The following is a 21,453-nucleotide window of genomic DNA, read 5'->3' on the forward strand; positions in this document are numbered from 1 at the left end:
GCGGGGCCTGTTTGAAGGTGGGGCCTCGGTGGGACGCGTTGAGTCCCCCGGATGGGAGGGACGGAGGGCGGCGGGGCGGGGCGGGGCCTGCGCGGGAGCCGGACCCGGACGTTACTGCGAAAGGGTGGCGGGGCCTAGTAGGCAATCGAGGTTGGGGCGGGCTGGGGGCGGGGCCTGGACCGGAGCTTTTGCTACGAAGGACTGGGGGGCGTGGCCAGGCGGACTGTGCTTCCGGCAGGGCCGGGCCGTGGCCGGGGGTGTGGCCGCGGGGAGGGAGATGGGCGCGGAGCTGCAGGACCTGCCGGTTGTGTTCTCCGAGATCCTGGAACCACGCGAACCGTGAAGCGCCCGGCGACCGTCCTCGGTCCCGTTGGGTCCTGGCGTTGGGGTGTCTGATGAGGCCCCGCCGGCCCCCACTGGTCCGTCCCTCCCCTAGGGGCTCCAGGATGTACGGAGCCGGGATCCCACGGGGACGCCCCTCTAGGAACCCAGGTCGATCGGTGCGCGAGAGGAGCGTCCGGCCCAGCCCTCCCTCCGGTCCTCCCTCCCGATACCGCTGGGTGGCGCGCGCCGCCCCCAGTCTTGTCTTCCCCTCTGGCTTCGTCGGACTCCAGCCCCAGGCCTTTGACCTCCTTGTCCCAGAGTCCAGAGCTCTTCTCCCTTCCTGCCTTGAGTCTTGACCGGATTCCCAAATGCCTCCCCCGTTCCTACCTCGGCCCCTGTGGTCACTGACCACCGTGGTTCTGCGCCCTTCCACCAGACCCTGGGCTTGGGGACCAGATGACCCCAGCCTTGCGCACAGCATTTAAACGTGGGGTGGCGGGTGTCCGCCATGCTCTGCTGTGTGACGTTGAGCAGGTCCGCGCCTCTCTGAGCGCCAGTTTCGATCCTCATCTGGGCAAGTGCAGCCCTGCCACTGGGCTGGAGTCACCACTTTTAATATTACTGTGTGCTCCCAGGGATGCGGACGGCACTGGGCAGAGCTTCGGGATGCCTACAGGGCTGATGTGGGGACTATGATGGGTCTGGGAGTTCCTGAGGCCCCCACCCACCCTGACCACGACGACAGAAGTGCTCTGACCACTCATGCCAAATAGTTTAATGTTAGGGGGAAGGGAGAGGTAAGGCAGGGTTTTCGGGAGTTACCCCCAAAGCAAGAGGGCATAGTATTCAGGCTGCTGGGGTTGGGAGGTAGAAGTCCTGGTTCCAAGCTTGCCATGGTCCCAGCCTTGCTGTGACCCTGGGCAGGTAGCCTCTTTCTCTAGACTTTCACCTACCCTGCTCTCCTTGAGACAGAGATGGGGCTGGAGGGGGCGGGGCAGAGGCTGATTCCCACACCCGGTGTAAGGTCCAGGGTAGCAGGGCTTCCCCACAGGTCTTCTGGCATCACTGGGAGTCCTGGCCAGGCCCCAGGCACACAACAGTGGGGGACAGGAGCCCCAGCCCAGCTGGGAGAGGCAGGCCTCCTTGATCCCTATCAGCCCGGATGTTGGGGAGGGGGTATGGTGCTGGCCGGGTCCTTGGGATCCCTAGGTGGCTCGGGGCTCCAGAGTACAGGCTCTGATACGTGACAGGCCTGTAGGTGGCCGGGGCCAGCAGGACCTCAGGTGGGGGCAGCAGCTGATGATGGAGCCGAGCAGGGGTCTTGGAGGTGGAAGCTGAAGCTTTGTTGAGGTCTGAGGGAGGAAATGAGTGGACTCTGGGCCTCCCATCGCATCCTCATCCCTCATCCCAGGCCTGCCCTGGTCCCTTCCTGCTCCTCCTTCCCAAGTTACCTACCTCTCAGCCTTCGCCTTTGCTTTTCCCTCTGCCTGGAATTTCTTCTTCACCTTCTCCCTCTGTCCAAACCCTTCCCAGTCTTCCAAGGCCCAGCTTGAGAGCCACCTCCTGCAGGAAGCCTGCCTGGCACCCTCTGCCTGTGCTCTTTGCCCTGAGCCCCATATTGTCTTAGGCATGTCTGCTTCCCCCTCTGTGTGTCCACACAGGGGCCCTGTGGGTTCGCTGAGCTGCTGAAGCCCCTTCCTGGAGGTCCTGTCCCTTTGCCTCCCGCCCACTGTGTACACCTTAGTCCCACTATGTCTGCAGGCCTGGGGCCTTACCTTTCTCCCTGTCTGTGGCACCCTTCAGCACACAGGGACTGAGGCTGCTGTGACTCCGGGCTGGGACACTGAGCAGGGGCCGTGGGGCCACAGGCCTGAAAGAGCAAGCGAGAATGGGGGGAGGGGATCAAGGGGAAGAACCCGGGCCAGGGATCATGGCCAGCTTCAGATGGTGGGGCCCCAGGATGGGTCAGAGGGTGTGACCCTGAAACAAGGGTCAGGAACTGAGGCCTTAGGATATGCCTGGGGTGGGGGTGAGGGGCTAGGGTCAGGGTCAGACAGTACCAGGAGTCCAGGTCACTCTCTCTAAAGCCTTTGGCAAAAGGGTTGCTGGCGATTTTCAGCTGGGTGATCTGCAGGAGACAAAGTGCAGTTGTGGGCTGGCCATGAGCCAGGCTCAGCCACCTTGTCCTCCCGGGAACCGGCAGTCAGGAGGCCCTGGCACCCGGGCCTCTTGGCCCAGGAACTCTGAGCTGATAGGAGTGCGGGCAGGGCCTTGACTGATGGCAGATACTCAGGGCAAGTTGGGAGGGCAGTAGTCTGTGCCAGTGAGGGCTGCAAGCCTCAGGGCTCAGTCTCCACCCCTGTGAAATGGGCCTGCAGCGGGTGCTCCTGAGCTGGTTCACCCACCCTGTGGTTCTGATAGGCTGTCACTGCTGTGAACTGGGTCTCTGTGAAGATGAAGGACTTGAAGTTCTCCTGGGCATAGCGCTCACTGTCCTTGCGTGGGTCCACGAAGACCACGTGGAAACGGGGCTGGTAGCGGTGCATGGAGTTGAGAATGATCTGTGGAAGAGACAGAGCAGGGGTACAGGGGTGAGGCGGAGTACAGCGGACTCCCTGAGGCTGGAGTCCTTCCCTCCAAGCCGGGAGACTGCCCCGGGCCTGCCACCCTGTTCCTTTCATGGCAGCACAGGGTCTGAGCTGGAGAGGCTGCAGTTCCGTGTCAAAGGCCCCTTTGGATCATAGATCCTTGCCTCCATGTCCTCTCACACCCCACATCCCAGCTGCCACCCACTGCCTGTGTGCTGGCCCGTCACTGTCGCGTTCACCAGTTTCCTCGGTTGCCTCCTGGCCTGTCCCCTGTCCCCGCCTTACCCCTCTGTTCCTTCTCCACACAGCTGCCCGGGAAGCCACATCATATGCCCCCTGCTCCTAACCGTCCAGCGACTTCCACCCCACACAGTAAAAGCCAGAGCCCCCCGAAGTCAGCCCGACCCCTCAGGCATTCGCCTCCTTGGCTTCCCCTCCTGGCTCCACTCCGGCCCCATGGATGCGTCTTGCAATTCTGCCGGCCCAGGATTCTCTGGCCTCAGGGCCTTTGCACCTACTGTCCCCTCTGACGGGCATGGGCCGCTCCATCCTCCACCTCCTTCAGGTCTTCAGCTCCCTGCGCCCCCTGAGAGCAGCAGCACCCTTTCTCCGCCCCCCTTCCGTACCTCTGCTTCCTCTTTGGCATTTGTCCCTATCTGAGACGCTGGGGACAGTGTCTTCTGGACCCTGCCTTTGCCCCAGGAAGTGACCTCTGTGAGGGCAGGGATCGTTGGCTGTTTGACCAAGTGTTAATGATGCTGTGTCCACACATAAAGCGGGCCCGGCCTAGGCTGGGCGTTCCATACCTTGTCCTCCCTCTCCTTGCCGGGGACAACGTATGCTGGAACATTCCCCCGCCCCCACCCCCTTTTCCACCTGCCTGGACAGCCCTCCCTGCTGTGCCACCCCCAGCCAGGTGAGCTCGCCACCCCGGCTCCCCGCCCCGCCTTGACCATCAGCAGCAGGCAGAGGTGCTGGGCACCAAGGCCATTGGACACCAAAGTCCCTACCAGCCCTGACCCCAGGCCCTTCCGTCCCCACCGTGGCCCCGGCCTCACGTGGCCATTGTCATCCAGCAGGTTGTTGGTCAGCTTGAGCTTGTCGAAGGACACAATCTGGCGCATCCACTGGGCACCCTTGGCTGGCGAGTCGGGGTGGAAGTGCACGCGGCCAGGTGTGGCTGGGTCTGCCTTGCCCGCCACCAGCCAGGCCGAGCTGTGGAAGGCATACCTGGGGAGCACAGCGAGGTGGTGAGGGCTTCCCCGACCAGAGTCACACCTGAACAATACAGGCGGGGTGAAGGGGCTGCTGCCGACTCCAACACTGCTCACCCCACCTGGTGGGCACCTTGCTAAGGAACCCAAGGCTCAAGAGAATCCTGTTGAGACCTGAGTTCCCTGTGGCTGCACCTGGCTGGTGGATGACAGGATAACCCCTGCTGCCCTGGGCTAGACCTCTCTGCCTGCCCAAGGCTAGCCCACTACCCATGGAAGTCTGCTGGGTACCCTGAGCTGGGCTCCCTCCTGCCCTCAGGCTGTTGTTGCCTGTCTGTCGTCCTGCCCTTAGGCTGGACCTCCCTGGCATTGTTTGGACAGGCCCCTGCCTCACCTTGGGGTGCAGGAAGGGTCTAATTCCTGGTCTCAGCACCTGAGACCTGAGCCTTTGCCCCAGGCCGGTCCCCGCACCTGTATCTCTTGTCGTCCAGGGGGATGAAGTCCATGAGCAGGGCATAGTCGGCCAGGGAGTCCATGCCCACGATCTTCACCTGGAAGGGGGGGAACATCCTCCTGCGGGAGGGAGGTGCTCAGCAGCCGGATGCGGCTCCAACCCTGGCCCCTGCCCCACCCCGCCCCCGCTGCTCACACCTGCCTGCCTTGGTGACGATCATCTCAGTGCCCAGCTGGTAGAATTCCTCCCACAGAGGCTTCATCTCCAGCTGAACCGTCACTCTGGACACACGTGGGTTCTTGGGGCCCTGCCCAGTGGGTTCGGCCACAGCTTGGGCCCCAGTAGAGCTGGTGCAAGGGCCTGATGGGAATGGCGACCCCAGCCGGGGCTCCCAGCCAGAGCTGGTTGTAGGTAGGGGGTAGGTCTCTGAGGGTGCAAGTATGCCGAGGCCAGCAGATAGGAAGGCTGTGGAGAGAGGACGGAAGTGTGGGCCCCACGCACCACCCAGCCAGCTCTTATCCTTCAGGCTGCACTTACATGCCTCTTCCTCCAGGAAGCCCTCCCTGACTGCCAGGGCTGTGTTCTCACAGGATCCCCCACTCAGCATCACTCTGTGAGGTAAATGCTCACTTAAAGTCTATTTTGCCAGCAAGCTCCTTGACGGTAGCGTCAGGGCCTGTCTTGCTCCCCAGAGAATGTTTGGGCCGTCTTGTGTCTATGTGGCCTCAAGCAAATTGTTTCACCTCCTGGAGCCTCAGTTTCCACATCTGTCAGAAGGGGCTCTTAATACCTGCCTCACAAGGCCGATGTGAGGATTAGTGACCATGCACAGGGGCTGGTGCACAGGGGGCCCTTCACAAACAGCACCTGTTCTAGATGATATGTGTCGGGGGGGGGGGGAGGGGGCAGGGGTCTTCCTCAGCTCTGTGGGACCCTGCCTCCCGGTGCTGCTGAAGGAGAGCTGAGCCAAGAAGAGCCCCCCATTCAGCCCCAATTACCCATCCCTGACCTTGACAACCCGCCCAGAGCCTGCCTCCAGAAACCCATCCTACAGTCTTTTTCTCTGGTCTCTGCACTCTTTTCTAAGCATCTTGTCTTTTGATCTGCAATCCCGGCACAAGTCTTGGCCAAATGCTTTGTCACCCTTCACCCCTCCAATTAAAAAAAAATCTTAGCTAAATAAGATACCATTTTATACCCATTAAGATGGCTATTAGAAAAGAAAAGAAACCAGAAAATAAAAAGTGTTGGTAAGGAGATGGAAAAATTAGAACTCCTTTTTTTTTTTTTTTTTTTTTTTTGAGGCAGGGTCTCACTCTGTTTCCCAGGCTGGAGTGCAGCGGGAGCTCTGTCATAGCTCACTGCAGCCTCGACCTCCTGGCCTCAAGTGATCCTCCCATATCAGCCTTACAAGTAGCTGGGACTATAGGTGCACACCACCACACACGGCTACTTTTTTTTTTTTTTTGTAGAGATGGGATCTCCCTATGTTGCCCAGGCTGGTCTTGAATTCCTGAGCTCAAGTGATCCTCCCACCTCGGCCTCCTAAAGTGTTGGGATTACAGGCGTGAGCCACTATGCCTGGCCTCAAGAAATTGGAACTCTTGTGCACTGCTGGTGGGAATGTAAAAGGTGCAGCTGCTGGGGAAAACAGCATGGTAGCTCCTCAAAAAGTTAAAACTAGAATTACTATATATGTATATATTATTTATTTATTTATTTATTTATTTATTTATTTTTTTCCAGACAGAGTCTTGCTCTGTCACCCAGGCTGGATGGATCTCGGCTCACTGCAACCTCTGCCTCCCTGGTTCAAAAGATTCTCCTGCCTCAGCCTCCCGAGTAGCTGGGATTACAGGCGTGCATCATCATGCCTGGCTAATTTTTGTATTTTTATTAGAGACGGGATTTCACCATGTTGTCTAGGCTGGTCTCGAACTCCTGACCTCAGGTGATTTGCCCACCTCAGCCTCCCAAAGTGCTGGGGTTACAGGCGTGAGCCATCATGCCCAGCCTAGAATTACCATATGATCCAGCAATTCCACTTCTGGGTCTATACCAGAAAGAATTGAAAGAAGAAACTCAAACAGATATTTGCACACCCATGTTCTTATGAGCATTATTCACAATAGCTGAGAAGTGGAAGCAACCCAGTGTCCATCGGAAAATGAATGGATGAACAAAATGGGGTCCATCCGTGCAAGGTAATAGTATCCAGCCTTAACAGGGAAGAACATTCTGACACATGCTGCAACATGGATGAGTCCTGAAGACGCTGTTACACGAAATGAGCCAGACACCAAAGGACAAATACCATATGATTCTACTCATAGGCGGTACGTGGTGAGGCCAAATCATAGAAACAGAAAGTAGAATGGTGGTTGCCAGGGGCTGGGGAGGAGGAAATGGAGAGTTGTTGTTTCATAAGGACAGAATATCAGTTCTGCAAGATGCAAAATGTTCTAGAGATGGATGCTAATGATGGTTGCACAACAGTGTTGTTAGAAATGCTTGTTTTCCGGTGCCATAAAGAAATAGCACTTGAACATAAATTTAATTTCCTCAGCAAGGCCATTTTGTTTACTTTTTGCAGAAAGGGTACACTCGCCAGCAGCTTTGCCATGAGAGTACACCGAACAAAGGAGACAGGGTCATTTATAACCTGACGTGTCCACCCTACTGCTGTGTCTGGTTCCCATTGGCTGGAACGGGACCTCACATTCTGTATTTGTCCTGATTGGCTAGTAACTTAGAACTTTTAAAACAGGCAAAGGCAGAGGAGAACAAAGGAAGGAGGAAGTAACTTATAGAATGCTGAGAAAGGTAAAAACACCTTCAAATAAGGATGAGGAACAGGCTATGACCTAATGTTTGCTTGGACCAATATAAGCATGCCAGGGCAAATATTTAGGCTAAATTGTGGGAGCTAAGAACATAAAATATATTGATTTTTTTAATTATTGTTAGCAGATATTTAAGAATGTTAGTACAGGTCTTTGAATAAATTTTGCTTCTAAGAGAAGTTATTATTTATTCTAATTAGATGGCAGGAAAGTCTATGAAGAGGAACCTCTACTTTACTTTTTACAATGTGAATGTAATTAATGACACAAAACTGTGTATTTAAAAATGGTTAAGGTGGGCCAGGCGCGGTGGCTCATGCCTGTAATCCCAGCACTTTGGGAGGCCGAGGCGGGTAGGTCACTTGAGGTCAGGAGTTTGAGACCAGCCTGGCCATCACGGCAAACCCTATCTCTACTAAAAATACAAAAATTAGCCAGAAGTGCTGGCGGGCACCTGTAATCCCAGCTATTCGGGAGGCTGAGACACAAGTGTCGCTTGAACCCAAGGGGGTGGAGGTTGCAGTGAGCCAAGATAGCACCACTGCACTCCAGCCTGGGTGACAGAGTGAGACTCTGTCTCAATAAATAAATAAATAAATAAATAAATAAATAAATAAATAAATATAAATAAATAAAAAGGTTAAGATGGTAAATTGTGTTATGTATATTTTACAATTAAAATGTTTTAAATGGAAAAAAATCCTGAGAAACGGAACTATTATTTTATAGCAGCCCCATAAGGGGCTGAGAAGCTGGAAGGGCCATGGAAGCCACAGTGGCTGGGAGTCAGGGGACAAGGTTTTATTCCCAGCTGTGTCCCCACCCGAGTGGCTTTGGGATATTTACACGACTGTAAGACTATGGGATGCCTGGAGCAGAGGGGGGATGCTGGGTGTTGGAGAGATGGATGAACTGGCAGACAGGCGGGTGACGGAGGCCCCCAGGTGGCATAGCATCTGCTGAGGTACCAGGTGGACGGCACCTGGCCAGGGTGAGCTCTTAGTAGGTGCCTGGGGAGAATGTGGAGCCCAGGGCCATGGCCACGTCCTCAGCAGCCCTGAGAGCTGCGTGCAAAGGCCCTGGGATTTCTGCAGCCTCGCGGGGGAGGGGGCGTCTTTGTGACAGGGATGGGTCACATCAGGTTTGAGGACCCTGGGCAGGATGGATAGATGGGCTGATGTCCCCCTGCCCCTGTGGCCAGTCCATCAGAAGGGTAACTGGTTGTCGCCCGGCTGCCCTGCTGGGGCGGGTACGTCATCCAGGTGATGCCAGCCCCCCTGGGTCCATGGCGATGGGTCCCAAGGTGGGGGGGCTCATGATTTCACTGGGCCTGGAGGCTTTGCCGGTGGTCACTGGCTCCCAAGTCCTCTAGGGGCTCACCCGCTGCCCGTCGCAGCCAATGTGCTGCCCCTCAACACTTTCAGGGACTCTGGCGGGGGGAGCCTGTCCTTTGCTCAGTCCCTCTAGAAGCCAGCATTCCTCAGGGCCCAGAGATGACAGCTTGCCAGAAGCATCGAGTGTCAAGTCTGGAAGGGAAGCTAAGGGCTTCTTGTCCAGCCCCCAACTTTGATGCTCAAGGAGCTGGGGCTCAGGGAGAGGCCCGAGGTCACACGTGCCCAGTGAGGCGCTCATCTCCCAGAACAGCCTGGTCTCTGGCATCTCCCATAATTGCACTTGGGCAGCCGTGAGCCCTGTCCTGCTGGGATCTCAGACCTTAGCCTGGGGTGCCCCTGCCCCACCCTCTTGTGAAGGACCTGGGTTCAGCGGGGCTGTCTTGGTTCCCACCCTGCCCACCCACCCTGGAACCTGAGCCTGACCCATGAGGCCACCTCTGCTTCAGAACGTAGCCTACCTGCCATGGAGACAGAGAGGCTGTCCGGCTCCTGGAGAAACACTGCTTGGCTGGGGCTGGGCTGCGGCTGCCACCCAAGGGGAACCTGCCTGCTGGAAGGGGTGGTCACCACTCGTCCACTCGGCACCTCAGCTCAGCCCTCAGGTGCTCACACAAGCTGTAGTCTCTCGGCAGGACGGTCCTTGCCTCCTCGATCGCCCTTCGTCCACGTCCTGAGGTCGTGGTCTTCCCACTCGAGCTGGACCCCTGGTCTCCGAAGGTGAGATGCAGGCTCTGGGGCGTGCAGCGGTCCTTCTCCAAGCCACTCTCGGGCTGTGCTGTCCAAGGCTGTGCGGGAGGAGGGCAGGTGGGAAGGTTCTGACGTTGCAGAGCCCCCCTTCCTCCCTCCTTGTCCTCCCTCTTCAGGTTCCTCCCTTCCCCAGCTAAGAGCCCCCCAGCCATTCCTGATCGATGGGCCCAGGCGTGGCAGGGGTGAGGGGGTGGGAGAGTGGTTCTTGAGGACGGCTGGGCATCTGCAGGGGTCCAGGCCTGGCTGACTGGAGGGGCTGGGGCCCCGGGGGTTGGGAGGCACAGTGGGAGCAGCAGATTGCGGGCTGAATGGCGGAGGAGGTGCCCTCCCACCAAGACCCAGACCCCTGACCTGAGGCTGGCCCCAGCCGGCCGGCAGATGCGCAATTGTCAGGAGCAGTGTGAGCAGGAAACGCAAGGGGGCAGCAGCAACGAGTGCAGTCAGCGTAGAGCCCCAGACTGGGTGGCGGGAAGCCCAGGTCCTGTGGCACGTGAACCCACACGCACAGACACATGGATGAACTCAGGGAGCTGCACAACGCTGGCAGGTCCCACAGTCTCCGTGCCTCAGCCTCCCCAGTTAACCTAAGCACATAATCTCTTCTGCCTGTGATGGTCTAGCCCAGCCTGGAGAGCGGTAAGCCCATCCCGCCTGGAACTGGAGGCACTGCCCTGGCTGATGGTGTCCACGGAACCCCCATCTGGACATGAGTGGAAATGGTGAGGCTGGCCCAGGTGAGAAGTGGGCGTCCGCTCTGCCTGTGGGTCTGTCTGTTCTCTCTGGCCTGACCGGGCACCCTCTCCACGTTGTCTACAGCCTGTGCTGGGCATTCAGGGGACACATGGATCACTCTGCAGGGAGGCAGAACCTGGAGGTCCCCCTGAGAGGCTGCCAGTTCCTTGGTTGAGAGTGCTCGCTGGCCTTTTGACACTTGCTGAATGGCACAGAGTGGGTCGTCTGGCTGGAGCCCCCCATACCTCCTCCAGAATCCTGTCTTGGGGATGCTGGGTTGGCAGTGGCCTTGATTCCTAAGAGGGGGCATGGAGGGGCTGGGGGGTGGCAGGGCTGCTTCTCCCTGAGTGCTATGTTCTGGGCGCAGCTGCAGCTCAGGGATGCCTGTGGCTCAATCCCTTGTGTCTCACATCTCAGCCTGCAGAGCTGGATGGGACCCCACACAAAGATGGTGGGCTGGCTCTGGGGGATGTAAAAGGAGGAGGGCCGGCCCCTGGCCCAACCCCATGCCCGGCTGTGTGAGAAAAGGCTGCCAGCACTTTGGAGTTGCTGCCAGGCAAGATGGGAGTGCTCTGTGTGAGTTGGAGGGTCCCAGCAGCCCCTTGGGGCTATACAACAAGGTGTAGTCATCTGCCCTGGCCATGGCATGGTGGGTGGGAAGTGGGGAGATGATGGAGGGAGTTGGGGGATCCATTCCAGTACTGGTGGCTCCCCTTCACCGAGACACCCAGGGGAGGGCCAGGCTGGGATTGTAGTGGCCCCTGATACGTGTGTGTGTGCGATTTTGATCTGTGTGATGGGAAACAACCCCCCTCCCACACACACACACACACGAGCACACTGACATGCTAACCCACACGCACGCAGACACACGGATGAACTCAGAGCCTGCTGACTCGCCACACGGTGCACACACGTACAGCTTCTGTGCACATGGACTTACCACACAGCACGCGCACAGACACAGGCAGGCCTCCCTGCACACCCCTCCCCGGCTGGCCCGCCCGCCCTGCCTGCCCGAGGCGCCTGCTGGCCCCCTGCCCCCTCATCCATCTTGCCTGCCAGCCTGTCCCTGGTGCCCCCGTATCCTTCACACCTTCTCATATCACTGCTCAATACCAGGAGGTGGTGTGGCAGCTGTGGCCGCAGGGAAATGGATGGGCAGGGTGGGGGTGTAGAGGGCTGGGGGAGTGGCACTGCGAGGGGACTCTGGACTCCAGCAGCCCCAGCTGTCCAACAAGAGTCCATTAGGCTCAGGCAGGTGCGGGCAGTGAGGCTGCAGCCAGGTCGCATATAGCCCTGCCTATTTGTCCTGCCATGACACCCCGAAGGGTGCCAGCATCAGGACAGAGGGGCCCTCAGCAGTGGGCCTCATGTCGGCTCGCCTGACATCAGTGCACGGTGTCCTGGGGATGGCGGAAATGGTGGCTTCCCAATTAGAGCTGGGAAGTCCCTCTGCCCCAACCCAAGCCACCTCCTCCCTGCATCTCTGCAGTTGGACAGGCTGTCCTGCATGGGGACAGCCTTGTCCTGCTGTGGCCCTTCCCCCAGCCCTGACTCCCTGCTTGAGCCACTATGGGCACCGAGCTCATTACACACTTGAAAATGCACATCTGGCCACATAGAGATCCCCTTAGAACGCCCAAGGAACTGAGGCTCTTGGAAACACGTGTGTGTGGGAAACGCACAGACACGCACGCCAAAGAGCATCCAGGGCAGGCGCCATGCACGGACAAACACACACGTGTGCACAGACATGGGCCTGTCTCTGCGCTCCCCACACTCACTGTCTGGCCCCAGGACTGTAGGAGGGTTGGGGGGTCCCCCTCTGGGTTGTAGCCTCCTCTGGAAGCCCCTCCGCTGGATCCAGAGCAATCCTTCTTCAGGTTCTCCTCCCACACTCTGGAATCCTCCCCCGGGCATGGATGGACAGCTGTGGGCACAGAGGCAGCCACCACTGGCCCCAAGACACTTGCATGTCCAAGGCTGCACTGGCCAGACCTCCCCCAGATCCTGTGGTCAACCTCCCTTCCTCCATCCACTTCCCCAGCCAGAGAGGAGCCGTGCAGGACAGAGGACACAAACCATGGACCTCTGGACATCTTCCATTTTATAGAAAGGGAAACTGAGGCCAGGGGTTGGGGAGGCCTGGCAAGGAACATGGTGCATGGTAGGTGGCAGAAGGGACCTCTGTGCTCAGAGCTGTGCCTCAGGACCCATCGTTCAGATGGGAAGACTGAGGTTGGGGAGGTGTGTCTTGGGTTAGGAAGCTGGGCTCGGGGCAGGGGTCAGCGCGGGCATGGCAGGCACGGTGAATGTGAACTTCTCAGTCTGGACAAAGGCAACACCCTTCTCATAGTAGGCAGCCTCGTTAATGAACACGGGGTACACCGTGGACTCTCCCTCATAGAGCAGGTCCTCCCCACTGAACATCTGGAAGATGGGAGCACCAGGCTGCAGTGGCTGGAAGTCTCGGTCCTGGGAGGAGAGCCAAAGGCCAAGATTGCTGGGGCCACCTCTGCCCTGGCCCCAGAGGGGGGTGACCCCAGCTTGACACCCAAAAGATGCCCCTCATTCATGGCCTTTCCCACCCATGCTTCACTTCCTTAATCCATATGACAGCAGGTCTGGTGAGATACCAGTCTGCTCTGTGTCTAGAAATGAAGACACAGGTCACCTTGGGGTGGCATGTGCCCATGTGGAAGTGGACCCTCATGGATACGGGCACAGGTATTGAAGCTGGAGTTCAAATTCTTGCTAGCTGTGTATCTGTGAGCAAGTCACTTAACCTCTGTTTCTCAGCTTTCTTGTCTGTAAAATAAGGATTACAATATCTCCTCCTATCATTCTGAAGTTTAGACTAAACAGGTTAATAGTGCTTACAGCAGTGTCTGGCACACAGTAAGTACAATATGATTCTTTATTAAATAAATTTTGGCTGGGCGCAGTGGCTCACACCTGTAATCCCAGCACTTTGGGAGGCCAAGGCGGGTGGATCATGAGGTCAGGAGTTCAAGACCAATCTGGCCAACATGGTGAAATTTCATCTCTACTAAAAATACAAGAATTAGCCAGGTGTGGTGGTGAGCGCCTGTAATCCCAGCTATTCGGGAGGCTGAGGCAGGAGAATCGCTTGAACTCAGGAGGCGGAGGTTGCAGTAAGCCAATATTATGCCACTGCACTCCAGCCTGGGCAACAGAGCGAGACTCTGTCTCAAATAAATAAATAAATAAATTTTAAGGCTGGGCACAGTGGCTCATAATCTCAGTGGTCTGTAATCTCAGCACTTTGGGAGGCTGAGGTGGGCAGATCACTTGAGGTCAGGAGTTCGAGACCAGCCTGTCCAACGTGGTGAAACCCTGTCTGTACTAAAAAGACAAAAATTGGCTGGGTGTGGTGGTGAGTGCCTATAATCCCAGCTACTGGGGAGGCTGAGTCAGGAGAATTGCTTGAACCCAGGAGGCAGATGTCACAGTGAGTTGAGATTGCACCACTGCACTCTAGCCTGGGCGATGAAGCAAGATTCTGTCTCAAAAAATAATAATAAAAAATAAAATAAATTTTAAAATTGTAGGAGGAGCCACCCAAATTGACTGTTATGACTGAACGTCTGCAAGGTAGCTGGGCATGGCTGGATTAAGACTGTCTAGCCCTAAACATGGACGGGATGGTGCTGCCTCCATTTGTAAGAAGGTAACTCCTCAAAATGAAACTTCAGGGCACAAAAGGCCACAAGACTGCACCAGACCCTATTCAACAATGACCCCCTGTGGCAGCAAGCAGAGCAGCAGCCAGTACGTTCTTCTCAGGCACCCAAGGGAAAGGTGTGGAAGCAGGATTGCCTAATCCTGGAACATTCAGGAAGGGAAGGCCTGCAGAGAGACATACTGCCAACAGGCATGGGGATGCTCGAGGAACCAACTGAAAATCAGAAGAGAGTTTTGTATTTGCACTTCCAAGCAGGTGAATTGAGTCATGCCTGCTCCATGTCCCCTCCCTCTGCCTTTTACAGCCAGGGTAGGGTTGTCTCCATCATGCCCTCCACAGGAGCTATGGGGATCACTGTGGCCTCTTGTGCTAGGCCTGAGTGTGGGGTTCCAGGGAAGGCAGCAGGGCCAGGGGAAGTGGGATGGCGGAGCCCAGCCTCCCATCCTGCTCCTCAACCCGAGATGCTGGTGAGCTCGTGGGAGGCTTGGCTGCACCCTCTGGGGCTCAGTTTTCCTTGACAATCCTCCTCCCCAAGGCTGTGGCCCCAGAAATCACCCCCCACCACACACACACACCTGCAGCTGAGGATGGACAGTGCCTGCCAGGTTCCCGGCCTCGGTGCGGGGGAAGTCCACGACGCCCACGGGTCTATAGGCTTCCATCTCAAAGGCAGGAAAGGCCGTACCTGTGTGGGAGGCTGGGTGTGTGAGCCCATCCCTCCCTCCAGGCTAGGGGACAGACTGGGCCGTGGGGGTACCTCAGGGCTAGATCCCAGCCTGCCTGTGAGCCTGGCTCCCCAACCCCTGAGCCAGACCTGCTCTTCCCCGGACCTGTTTCCCGAAAGTCCCCTGGGGCCTCACCCTGGTTGAAGAGTTCGATGAAGTCCAGAACTGTGGCCACCAGGGTCCTCATCCTTGAGAAAATGTCAGCCCGCAGCACACCCTGTGGCTGGGGGCCCAGCTCCAGACCTGGGGACCAGGAAGCAAGGGGTTAGGCAGGTGCAGGACCCATATACTCCTTGAAGAGGCCCTGCCCCTTGGTGACTGGCCCCACCCCTCCAGCCCTCCTGGCCCCGCCCACTTCTCAGAAGGCTGCGGCCCACCCAATCCATTTTTGGCCACAGAGTCCAGGTTGTAGCTCTCCTCCCCAGACCGCTGGTACAGGAAGACCTGGCAGGACAGCTCGGGGTACTGCAGCTGGGGGCGAGAGAGGCAGGTTAGGGGCCCAGGCCTACTTGGGAAGGGAAACTGAGGTGGGAAGGTGTTGCATGGACGAAACACAGGGCACCACCCTCCTTGGCCAGGTCTCCCTCTACCCTCTGGCAGGGTGGGGGAGGGGGTACCGGGGGCCTGGAGTGCTGGCGAGTGGCAGACCCCAGGGACTGGAGCCCAGGGGAAACTAGGCCCGGGGAAGAGGGGCTAAGCAAAGGAGGTTCCAGCATTGTCCCACCTGCCCTCCCTCCCTCCCACTCCCCTCTGGGGAGCTGTGTGCTTTGGGCCGGGGCCACCTGCAGATGGCGGCACAGGTGCATGGCAAAGACTTCGTGGGAGGACTTCGCGATTAAGCAGGTGCCCATGTTGGCCGTGGTGTTGTGCAGGTCAAGGACAAAGTCAAAGGCCCGGCCCGAGGCCTTGGGCCCCAGCAGCTGGTTCAGCTCTCGGGCTCTTGTCACCTCGTATGGGTCGTCCGGGGTGGGCCTGGAACTGTGGAGACGGGAATGGGGGACACCGATCTTCACAGTCTCAGTCAGTCTTCAGTGGTTTAAGGGGAAAGGGGCAGGGGCCCTGCAGGAGCCACTCTGAGCAGCTCGAGCGAGGGCTTTCCCTTCAGCCGTTGTGGCTGTGTCCACCCCTGCCCGTGGCCCTCTTGGCTCTGCACTTCCCGGTAAAATCCAAGCTCTCAGCCTGGCCCACCCTCCCACCCGCCTGCCCACTTGCCTGCCTCTCATGCCCTCACTCCAGCCACACTGCCTGAGCACCATGCTGGTCTCACCCCCAGGTCTGTGCTGTGCTTGGCCCTCCAGTGGAAACTCCCTCTCACCTCTCTTCCCCTGGCTAGCTTTTAGTCAGCCTTTGGGGCTTGGCTGAGACACCATTGCCTCCAGGAAGCCTTCCCTGACTGCTCTCAGCCAGGTTAGCTGCTTTGTGTAGCCTCCGGCCCTGCCTTTAGCCTCCTGGGTTATGGTTGCCCGGTTCTTCCTCTGTCTCCCCATTAAGCTTGAAGCCAACACCTTGGTCCTATTCCCCATTCTCTCACCTGAGCTGGCCAGAGCCTGGCCTGGAGATAGGACACAGTGACTATTCATTGGAAGGAGGCATGAACAGTGGTCAGGGCACACGACAAGTAAACATGGCCTGTGGGGCTAATCTGAGGGAAGCACTAGGTCTGGGATCCCCAGAAGAGGTCCTGAACCAACTTGCAGTCAGGAAGGCCTTCCTGGAGGAGGTGACATCAATCTTGGTTTCTCTAAATGTTCGGTTTGTCCCGTGGAGGAATGGGCCACATAGGCAGAGGGGAAGCAGGAGTGAAGGCAGGGAGGGCCCTGCTGGTGGCTGGAGGGAAGTTTTGTGGTGGGGACTCAGTGCCCAACTGCCTGGGCCAACCTGGCGGCCAAAGCACTCACTTGAGGAAGCTGCTGGTGAAGGTGCGGTTGAGGTCATGGTCCACGTAGCGGCGGCAGCCGGATGTGGCTGCCGGGTTGGCCAGCACAGGCACAGCGGAGAAGCTGGCTCTCTGCAGCTCTGCGGGGGCATGCAGCCAGTGCCGGGCCAGGTAGACGCCCGACATCTCGTTGCCATGCGTGCCCCCGGTCACAGCCACGCGACGCAGGGGCTCCCGGGGCACAGGCAGTGAGCACATGCTGGTGTGGGGTGCAGAACCTGGGGGTGGGCATACTTAGGAGACCCTGGCCCCGATGCAAGGGATCTGGGCTCAGAGCAAGGATGGCGGTGGGAGGCTCCACAGGGCAGCCGCCTGTCAAGAGGTGTGGCCGGCTGGGAGTGTCTCAGCTGTGTCCCACCTGCACCCCCAGTGGCCCTTTCTCTGAGGAGACAATTTTCCTGCTCCTTTGGAGAAAAGAAGTTTCTTTTTCCTAAATTGAGAAGAGGGGCCCAACTATTCAGGAAGACGGGTTCACCAAGGCACACTCCCTATAGGAAGAGGACTGCGCTCCTTTTTATAGACAGGGAAACTGAGGCACAGCGTGGGGAGTGGAAAGTGTCACCAGAGTTAGCTGTGGAGTGTCTGGGTTCTAGGCAACAGCCTCGCCTTTCTGCCCCTCCTGCTTGCTCCTCCAAGCTGGTGCAGGGGTCTCAGGTCAGGGGGTACTTACCGCTGATGCAGATCTGGGCTTCCCGGGCCACCAGGACTGGCGTCTAACTCACAGACAGGCTGGTATTTATGGGCCTGGAGATCCACAGATGGGAAGTTTTGTGGCAAGCTGGCAGACAGCAGGGGGTGGGTGGGACGGGCTGAGGTTCACGCAGCCAAAGGTTGGAGTGCTGGGGTCTGCTCCACTGCTCCTGCCCTGCCCGCCCCATGCTGCTACTTGTGCTGCCACGGCCCAACGAGTCCAGGTCCTGCGGGCAAGTTCCTGCCCCTGCCCTTCGTCCTTCTGCTGGGCCCCAGAGGGGCCAGCTTCCTTAACACTACTAAGAGGTACACCCGCAGTGGGGTGGTGACTTGGTTTTGGTCACCACCAGAGCAGGCTATTGAAAGTTACTATAGAGGTGTCACCTTGATGGCCACCAAGATGACAAGCTGCCCCTCCTTCACCACCTCGGCAACATGCCTCTGTCCTTGCAGCCCGCAGAGGGCTGTGGTCACTCCTGAGTCGCCCTTACCCAAAGGTGTCATGTGGAGCCCCAGTTTTACAGCTCTTTGTTGCTTTAAGCAAAATTTTAAAATGTTTGATCCGGGATTTCAGTCATTTTCAAGGACAGTGTAACTCAGATGACTCGGTTTGCCCTGTTTTGGGAACAACCCTCAGGCTCATTTTATAGATGTGAAAACTGAGGCTCAGAAAATTGTCTGCAGGCACACAAGCCCTAGAGGCAGGCTGCAGGTGGCCCACAGAACCCTAGGGGCAGACTGTTCAGTGGCACACAGAGCCCTAGAGGCGGGCTGCAGGTGGCGCACAGAGCCCTAGAGGCGGGCTGTAGGTGGCACTCAGGGCGTCCAATGTGGCTCCATCCCCTCCTGCTGCCTCTCAAGAGCAAAGTGGGGAAGGATGAAGGTGAGGTCCCCTGCACTCAGCCCTGGGGCCTCTACCTCCCACCAGGCTCAGCTGTCTGCTGGGAGGAGCTGAGGCCAGTTCTGAAGTCACTGGGGAGTGAGGCAAGCGGCTCCGCCAGGGCCTGCTGGTTGCCAGGTGCTGGGACCCTGAGCTGGAGCCTCCCCCAGGCATCGATCCTAGGCCTTCTTTACCACCACACTGGGTCTCCCCGGGCCAGTCCAGCCCTGCTCCAGATGCCAGGCCCACCAGCCTGGGGGGCTCTGGGTGGCCAGGACCCTCTAAGTTACACCCTCTCGGAAGCTGCCCCAGATCACACTCAGCTCTGTGTGGCCTGGGCTCTCCTGCCCTCCACACCCAAGGCTTCGTGAGCTCAGAGCATGGCGATTGTGGGGACAGGGGATTTGTCATCCTGGCTCCCATCAGGGCAGCTGGGATCTTGACAGGGTGTCAAGAGGGGTGGATGGAGTGTGAGGCTGAGCCCCCAGCGGGCCGGGGCTCCCTATGAGCCCCCTCCAGGGGCCACTCCTCCTGGCACCTGGAGCCTCAGCAAAGGGAGGGCAGAGACTGCCATTAGGGGGCCATGCCATGCCATCAACTCCTGTATCCGGCCCAGCCCTGGGGGCAGCTGTCACCGGCTCCATTTTGCAGGTGTGGACTGAAGCTCTAGGGGTTGGGTGACTTGACTGAGTCCTTAGCAGGTGGTGGGAGAGGGAGTCAGCAGAGGAGCCTGTCGGCCTGGGTCTGTTCCCTCCTTGCTTGGGGTAGGGGTCTCAGGGACCCCCATGCTGCTTTATGAGTCCCAGGCCATGGTCTTTGTTGGAAGGCCCCCCCAACCCCCACAGAGGCTGGGATCCTGCTGACTCGGTGTGGTACCTATCAGGAAGGAAGGGCCTCCGTGGCAGACCTAGCTATTTTGGGGGCTGCTGGGGGCCAGGGTGCTTCCTGCCACGAGGTGCTGGGCCCCCAAGTTTAGGGAGAACAGCAGTAGGGGTGCTGGAAAGTTTCACTTCCCTTGGCTGGGGTCCAGCTTCTGCATTTCAGTGAGTGTTTATGGAACAGAACGGGGTCCAGGAGCCCTCAGAAACAGCAGCCCCCAGTCCTGGCAGTGTGTGCGCGTGTGTGCATGTGTGTGCATGCATGTGTGCATCTGTACATGTGTGCGTGTGCATGAGAGCATGTGTGTGTGTGCGCGCGCACATGTGTACGTGACAGCATGCGTGTGTACGTGTGTGCATGTGCATGAGAGTATTGTGTGCATGTGTGCATGTATGTGTGTGTACATGTGTGCGTGTGTGCATGAGAGCGTGTGTGCATGTGTGTGCATGTGTGCATGTGCTTGAGAGCGTGTGTGCATGCATGTGCGTGAGCATGTGTGCGTGTGTGTGTGTTGTGTGCACACGTGTGACCTGGCTCTGGCCCCACCTCCCTGACAGGCTGTGTGACCTGGAGAGATTCAGTGCCCTCTCTGGGCCTTGGCTCCACCCTGTGAAAGTCCTGGCCAAGGGCAGCTGTGGGGAGTGAGGAACAAAGGGCGGGCACAAGCTTGAAAATGGGCACATGGAGACCCCAGCATGAGTGAGGGCAGAGGATGGTGATGTCATGGGCATCATCACTGGGGCCAATTTCCTCACTGCAGTTGGGGAAACTGAGACCCAGAGAGGGGTCAGAGCTGTGGTTCCCCCCTGTGTCAGCATCCAATTAGATCATGCCTCCCAGCATCACCTCATTGCAAGATGCAATCAGATCACGCCTCATTACCCTATGCTTATAAAACCTGCCCCAGCCCTCAGCTCGGGGAGACACTGCTTTGGGAGCTGTCTCGGTGTTCTCCTTACTTGTTGCAAGAAATAAAATCCCTTATTAAATCCTCTTTAGTTAACACCCGCCAAGCAACTGAGCCCACCCGTTGTGTGGGTAACAAAACTCTGGCGACCCAGATGGGGCCGACTGGGATTCTGATCCTAACTTCTTGAGGCTCACTAAGGTAAAGCAGTGGGCGGCGGCACCTCCCCCGGGCGAACTCACCCACGTGGCCCCAGAGGGTTGAGGGTGACTCCGGGGGATCTTCTGCTTGCTGCGCGGCCGGCCCGTGGGGCTGTCACTCCGCCCTACCCGCGAAACAGCGGAAGCAGCTGCCTGGAGCTTTTGTTCTGCGCTGCTCCTTCAGGGAAGAAAGTGGACTTTGCCCCGTGGGTTGACTGAAAGGGTAAATTCTTTGGACCTAGCAGTGGGATCTCTAGACTTCAGCGCAGGGCACCTCTGCTTTCGGTTTCTGTCTGGCTCTGCGTGCCGTGGGGGATTGAGAGGCATCTCTGGCCAGGCCAAGGGCAACCCGGATCCCGGATCTGGGTAGACAACAGTGGGACTAGTTTTGGGAATTCGTTTTTTTTTTTTTTTTGAGACAGAGTCTGGCTCTGTCACCCAAGCTGGGGTGCAGTGGCGCGATCTCGGCTCACTGCAAGCTCCACCTCCCGGGTTCACGCCATTCTCCTGCCTCAGCCTCCTGAGTAGCTGGGACCACAGGCGCCTGCCACCACGCCCGGCTAATTTTTTGTATTTTTAGTAGAGACGGGGTTTCACCGTGTTAGCCAGGAAGGTCTCGATCTCTTGACCTCGTGATCCGCCCGCCTCGGCCTCCCAAAGTGCTGAGATTACAGGCGTGAGCCACCGCGCCCAGCATGGGAATTTGTTCTTTTTTAGAGAAACAGAAATTTTCACAGGAGGCTGAGCTGCTCCATCTCCCAGAGCCCCTGCTTGCCATACCCCGGGTTACCAGAAACAGGAGCTCTGCCATTTGATGAAAAAAATACTTTTTTCAGATAAATGTTTTTGTCATATTATCACACAAAGCGGGTAAACTTGTATATATATATACATACAACTTTTTACAAATATGTGATCATATGTACAAAGGCTAGAAGGAAATATACAGAAAAATATGTATTAAAATACTGGGTTTTTTTCATTATTTTATAAGATACTCTACAAAACATTACAATGAGGTAGGACTATTTTAGTGCTAGAGAATCTCATTAAATGAATTTGTTCAAGAGCTTCTTTGTCAGCTGGGTGCAGTGGCTCACACCTGTAACCCCAACACTTTGGGAGGCCAAGGGGGGCAGATCGCTTGAGCCTAGGTGTTCAAGACCAGCCTGGGCAACATAGGGAGACCCTGTCTCTACCAAAAAAAAAAAAAATTAGGGTGGGCGCGGTG

General features: G+C 57.5%; 2 protein-coding genes across 2 annotated transcripts; both read right to left on the reverse strand.

The window, feature by feature from the left end:
- Window positions 1-1,084: 1,084 nt before the first annotated feature.
- On the reverse strand, window positions 1,085-5,187 carry TBX10 (T-box transcription factor 10). Its single transcript, XM_016921381.3, has 7 exons — window positions 4,778-5,187; window positions 4,598-4,699; window positions 3,971-4,142; window positions 2,730-2,885; window positions 2,385-2,452; window positions 2,100-2,194; window positions 1,085-1,676 (listed from the first exon to the last, which is right to left on the reverse strand). The coding sequence occupies exons 1-7, from the start codon at window positions 5,185-5,187 to the stop codon at window positions 1,387-1,389; spliced, it is 1,293 nt and encodes a 430-aa protein (XP_016776870.1). The 3' UTR covers window positions 1,085-1,386.
- A 7,202-nt stretch (window positions 5,188-12,389) lies between these two features.
- Window positions 12,390-20,658, reverse strand: ACY3 (aminoacylase 3). Its single transcript, XM_508599.8, has 8 exons — window positions 20,265-20,658; window positions 17,337-17,410; window positions 16,629-16,884; window positions 15,513-15,708; window positions 15,108-15,201; window positions 14,866-14,973; window positions 14,581-14,690; window positions 12,390-12,774 (listed from the first exon to the last, which is right to left on the reverse strand). The coding sequence occupies exons 3-8, from the start codon at window positions 16,862-16,864 to the stop codon at window positions 12,559-12,561; spliced, it is 960 nt and encodes a 319-aa protein (XP_508599.2). The 5' UTR covers window positions 16,865-16,884; window positions 17,337-17,410; window positions 20,265-20,658; the 3' UTR covers window positions 12,390-12,558.
- Window positions 20,659-21,453: the final 795 nt, after the last annotated feature.

This window comes from Pan troglodytes, chromosome 9, assembly GCF_028858775.2.
Source record: "Pan troglodytes isolate AG18354 chromosome 9, NHGRI_mPanTro3-v2.0_pri, whole genome shotgun sequence".
NCBI classification, from domain to species: Eukaryota; Metazoa; Chordata; class Mammalia; order Primates; family Hominidae; genus Pan; species Pan troglodytes.

Coding starts and splice junctions, on each gene's coding strand:
- TBX10 (XM_016921381.3), bottom strand. CDS start 5,187: ATGCTGAGTGGGGGATCCTGTGAGAACACAGCCCTGGCAGTCAGGGAG. Junction 4,143..4,597: donor CTGGACGACAAGAGATACAG/GTGCGGGGACCG, acceptor TGTGCTCCCCAG/GTATGCCTTCCACAGCTCGG. Junction 2,453..2,729: donor CAGCCTATCAGAACCACAGG/GTGGGTGAACCA, acceptor TGTCTCCTGCAG/ATCACCCAGCTGAAAATCGC.
- ACY3 (XM_508599.8), bottom strand. CDS start 16,864: ATGTGCTCACTGCCTGTGCCCCGGGAGCCCCTGCGTCGCGTGGCTGTG. Junction 15,202..15,512: donor ACCTGTGCCGCCATCTGCAG/GTGGCCCCGGCC, acceptor TCTCGCCCCCAG/CTGCAGTACCCCGAGCTGTC. Junction 14,974..15,107: donor TGTGGCCAAAAATGGATTGG/GTGGGCCGCAGC, acceptor CCTGGTCCCCAG/GTCTGGAGCTGGGCCCCCAG.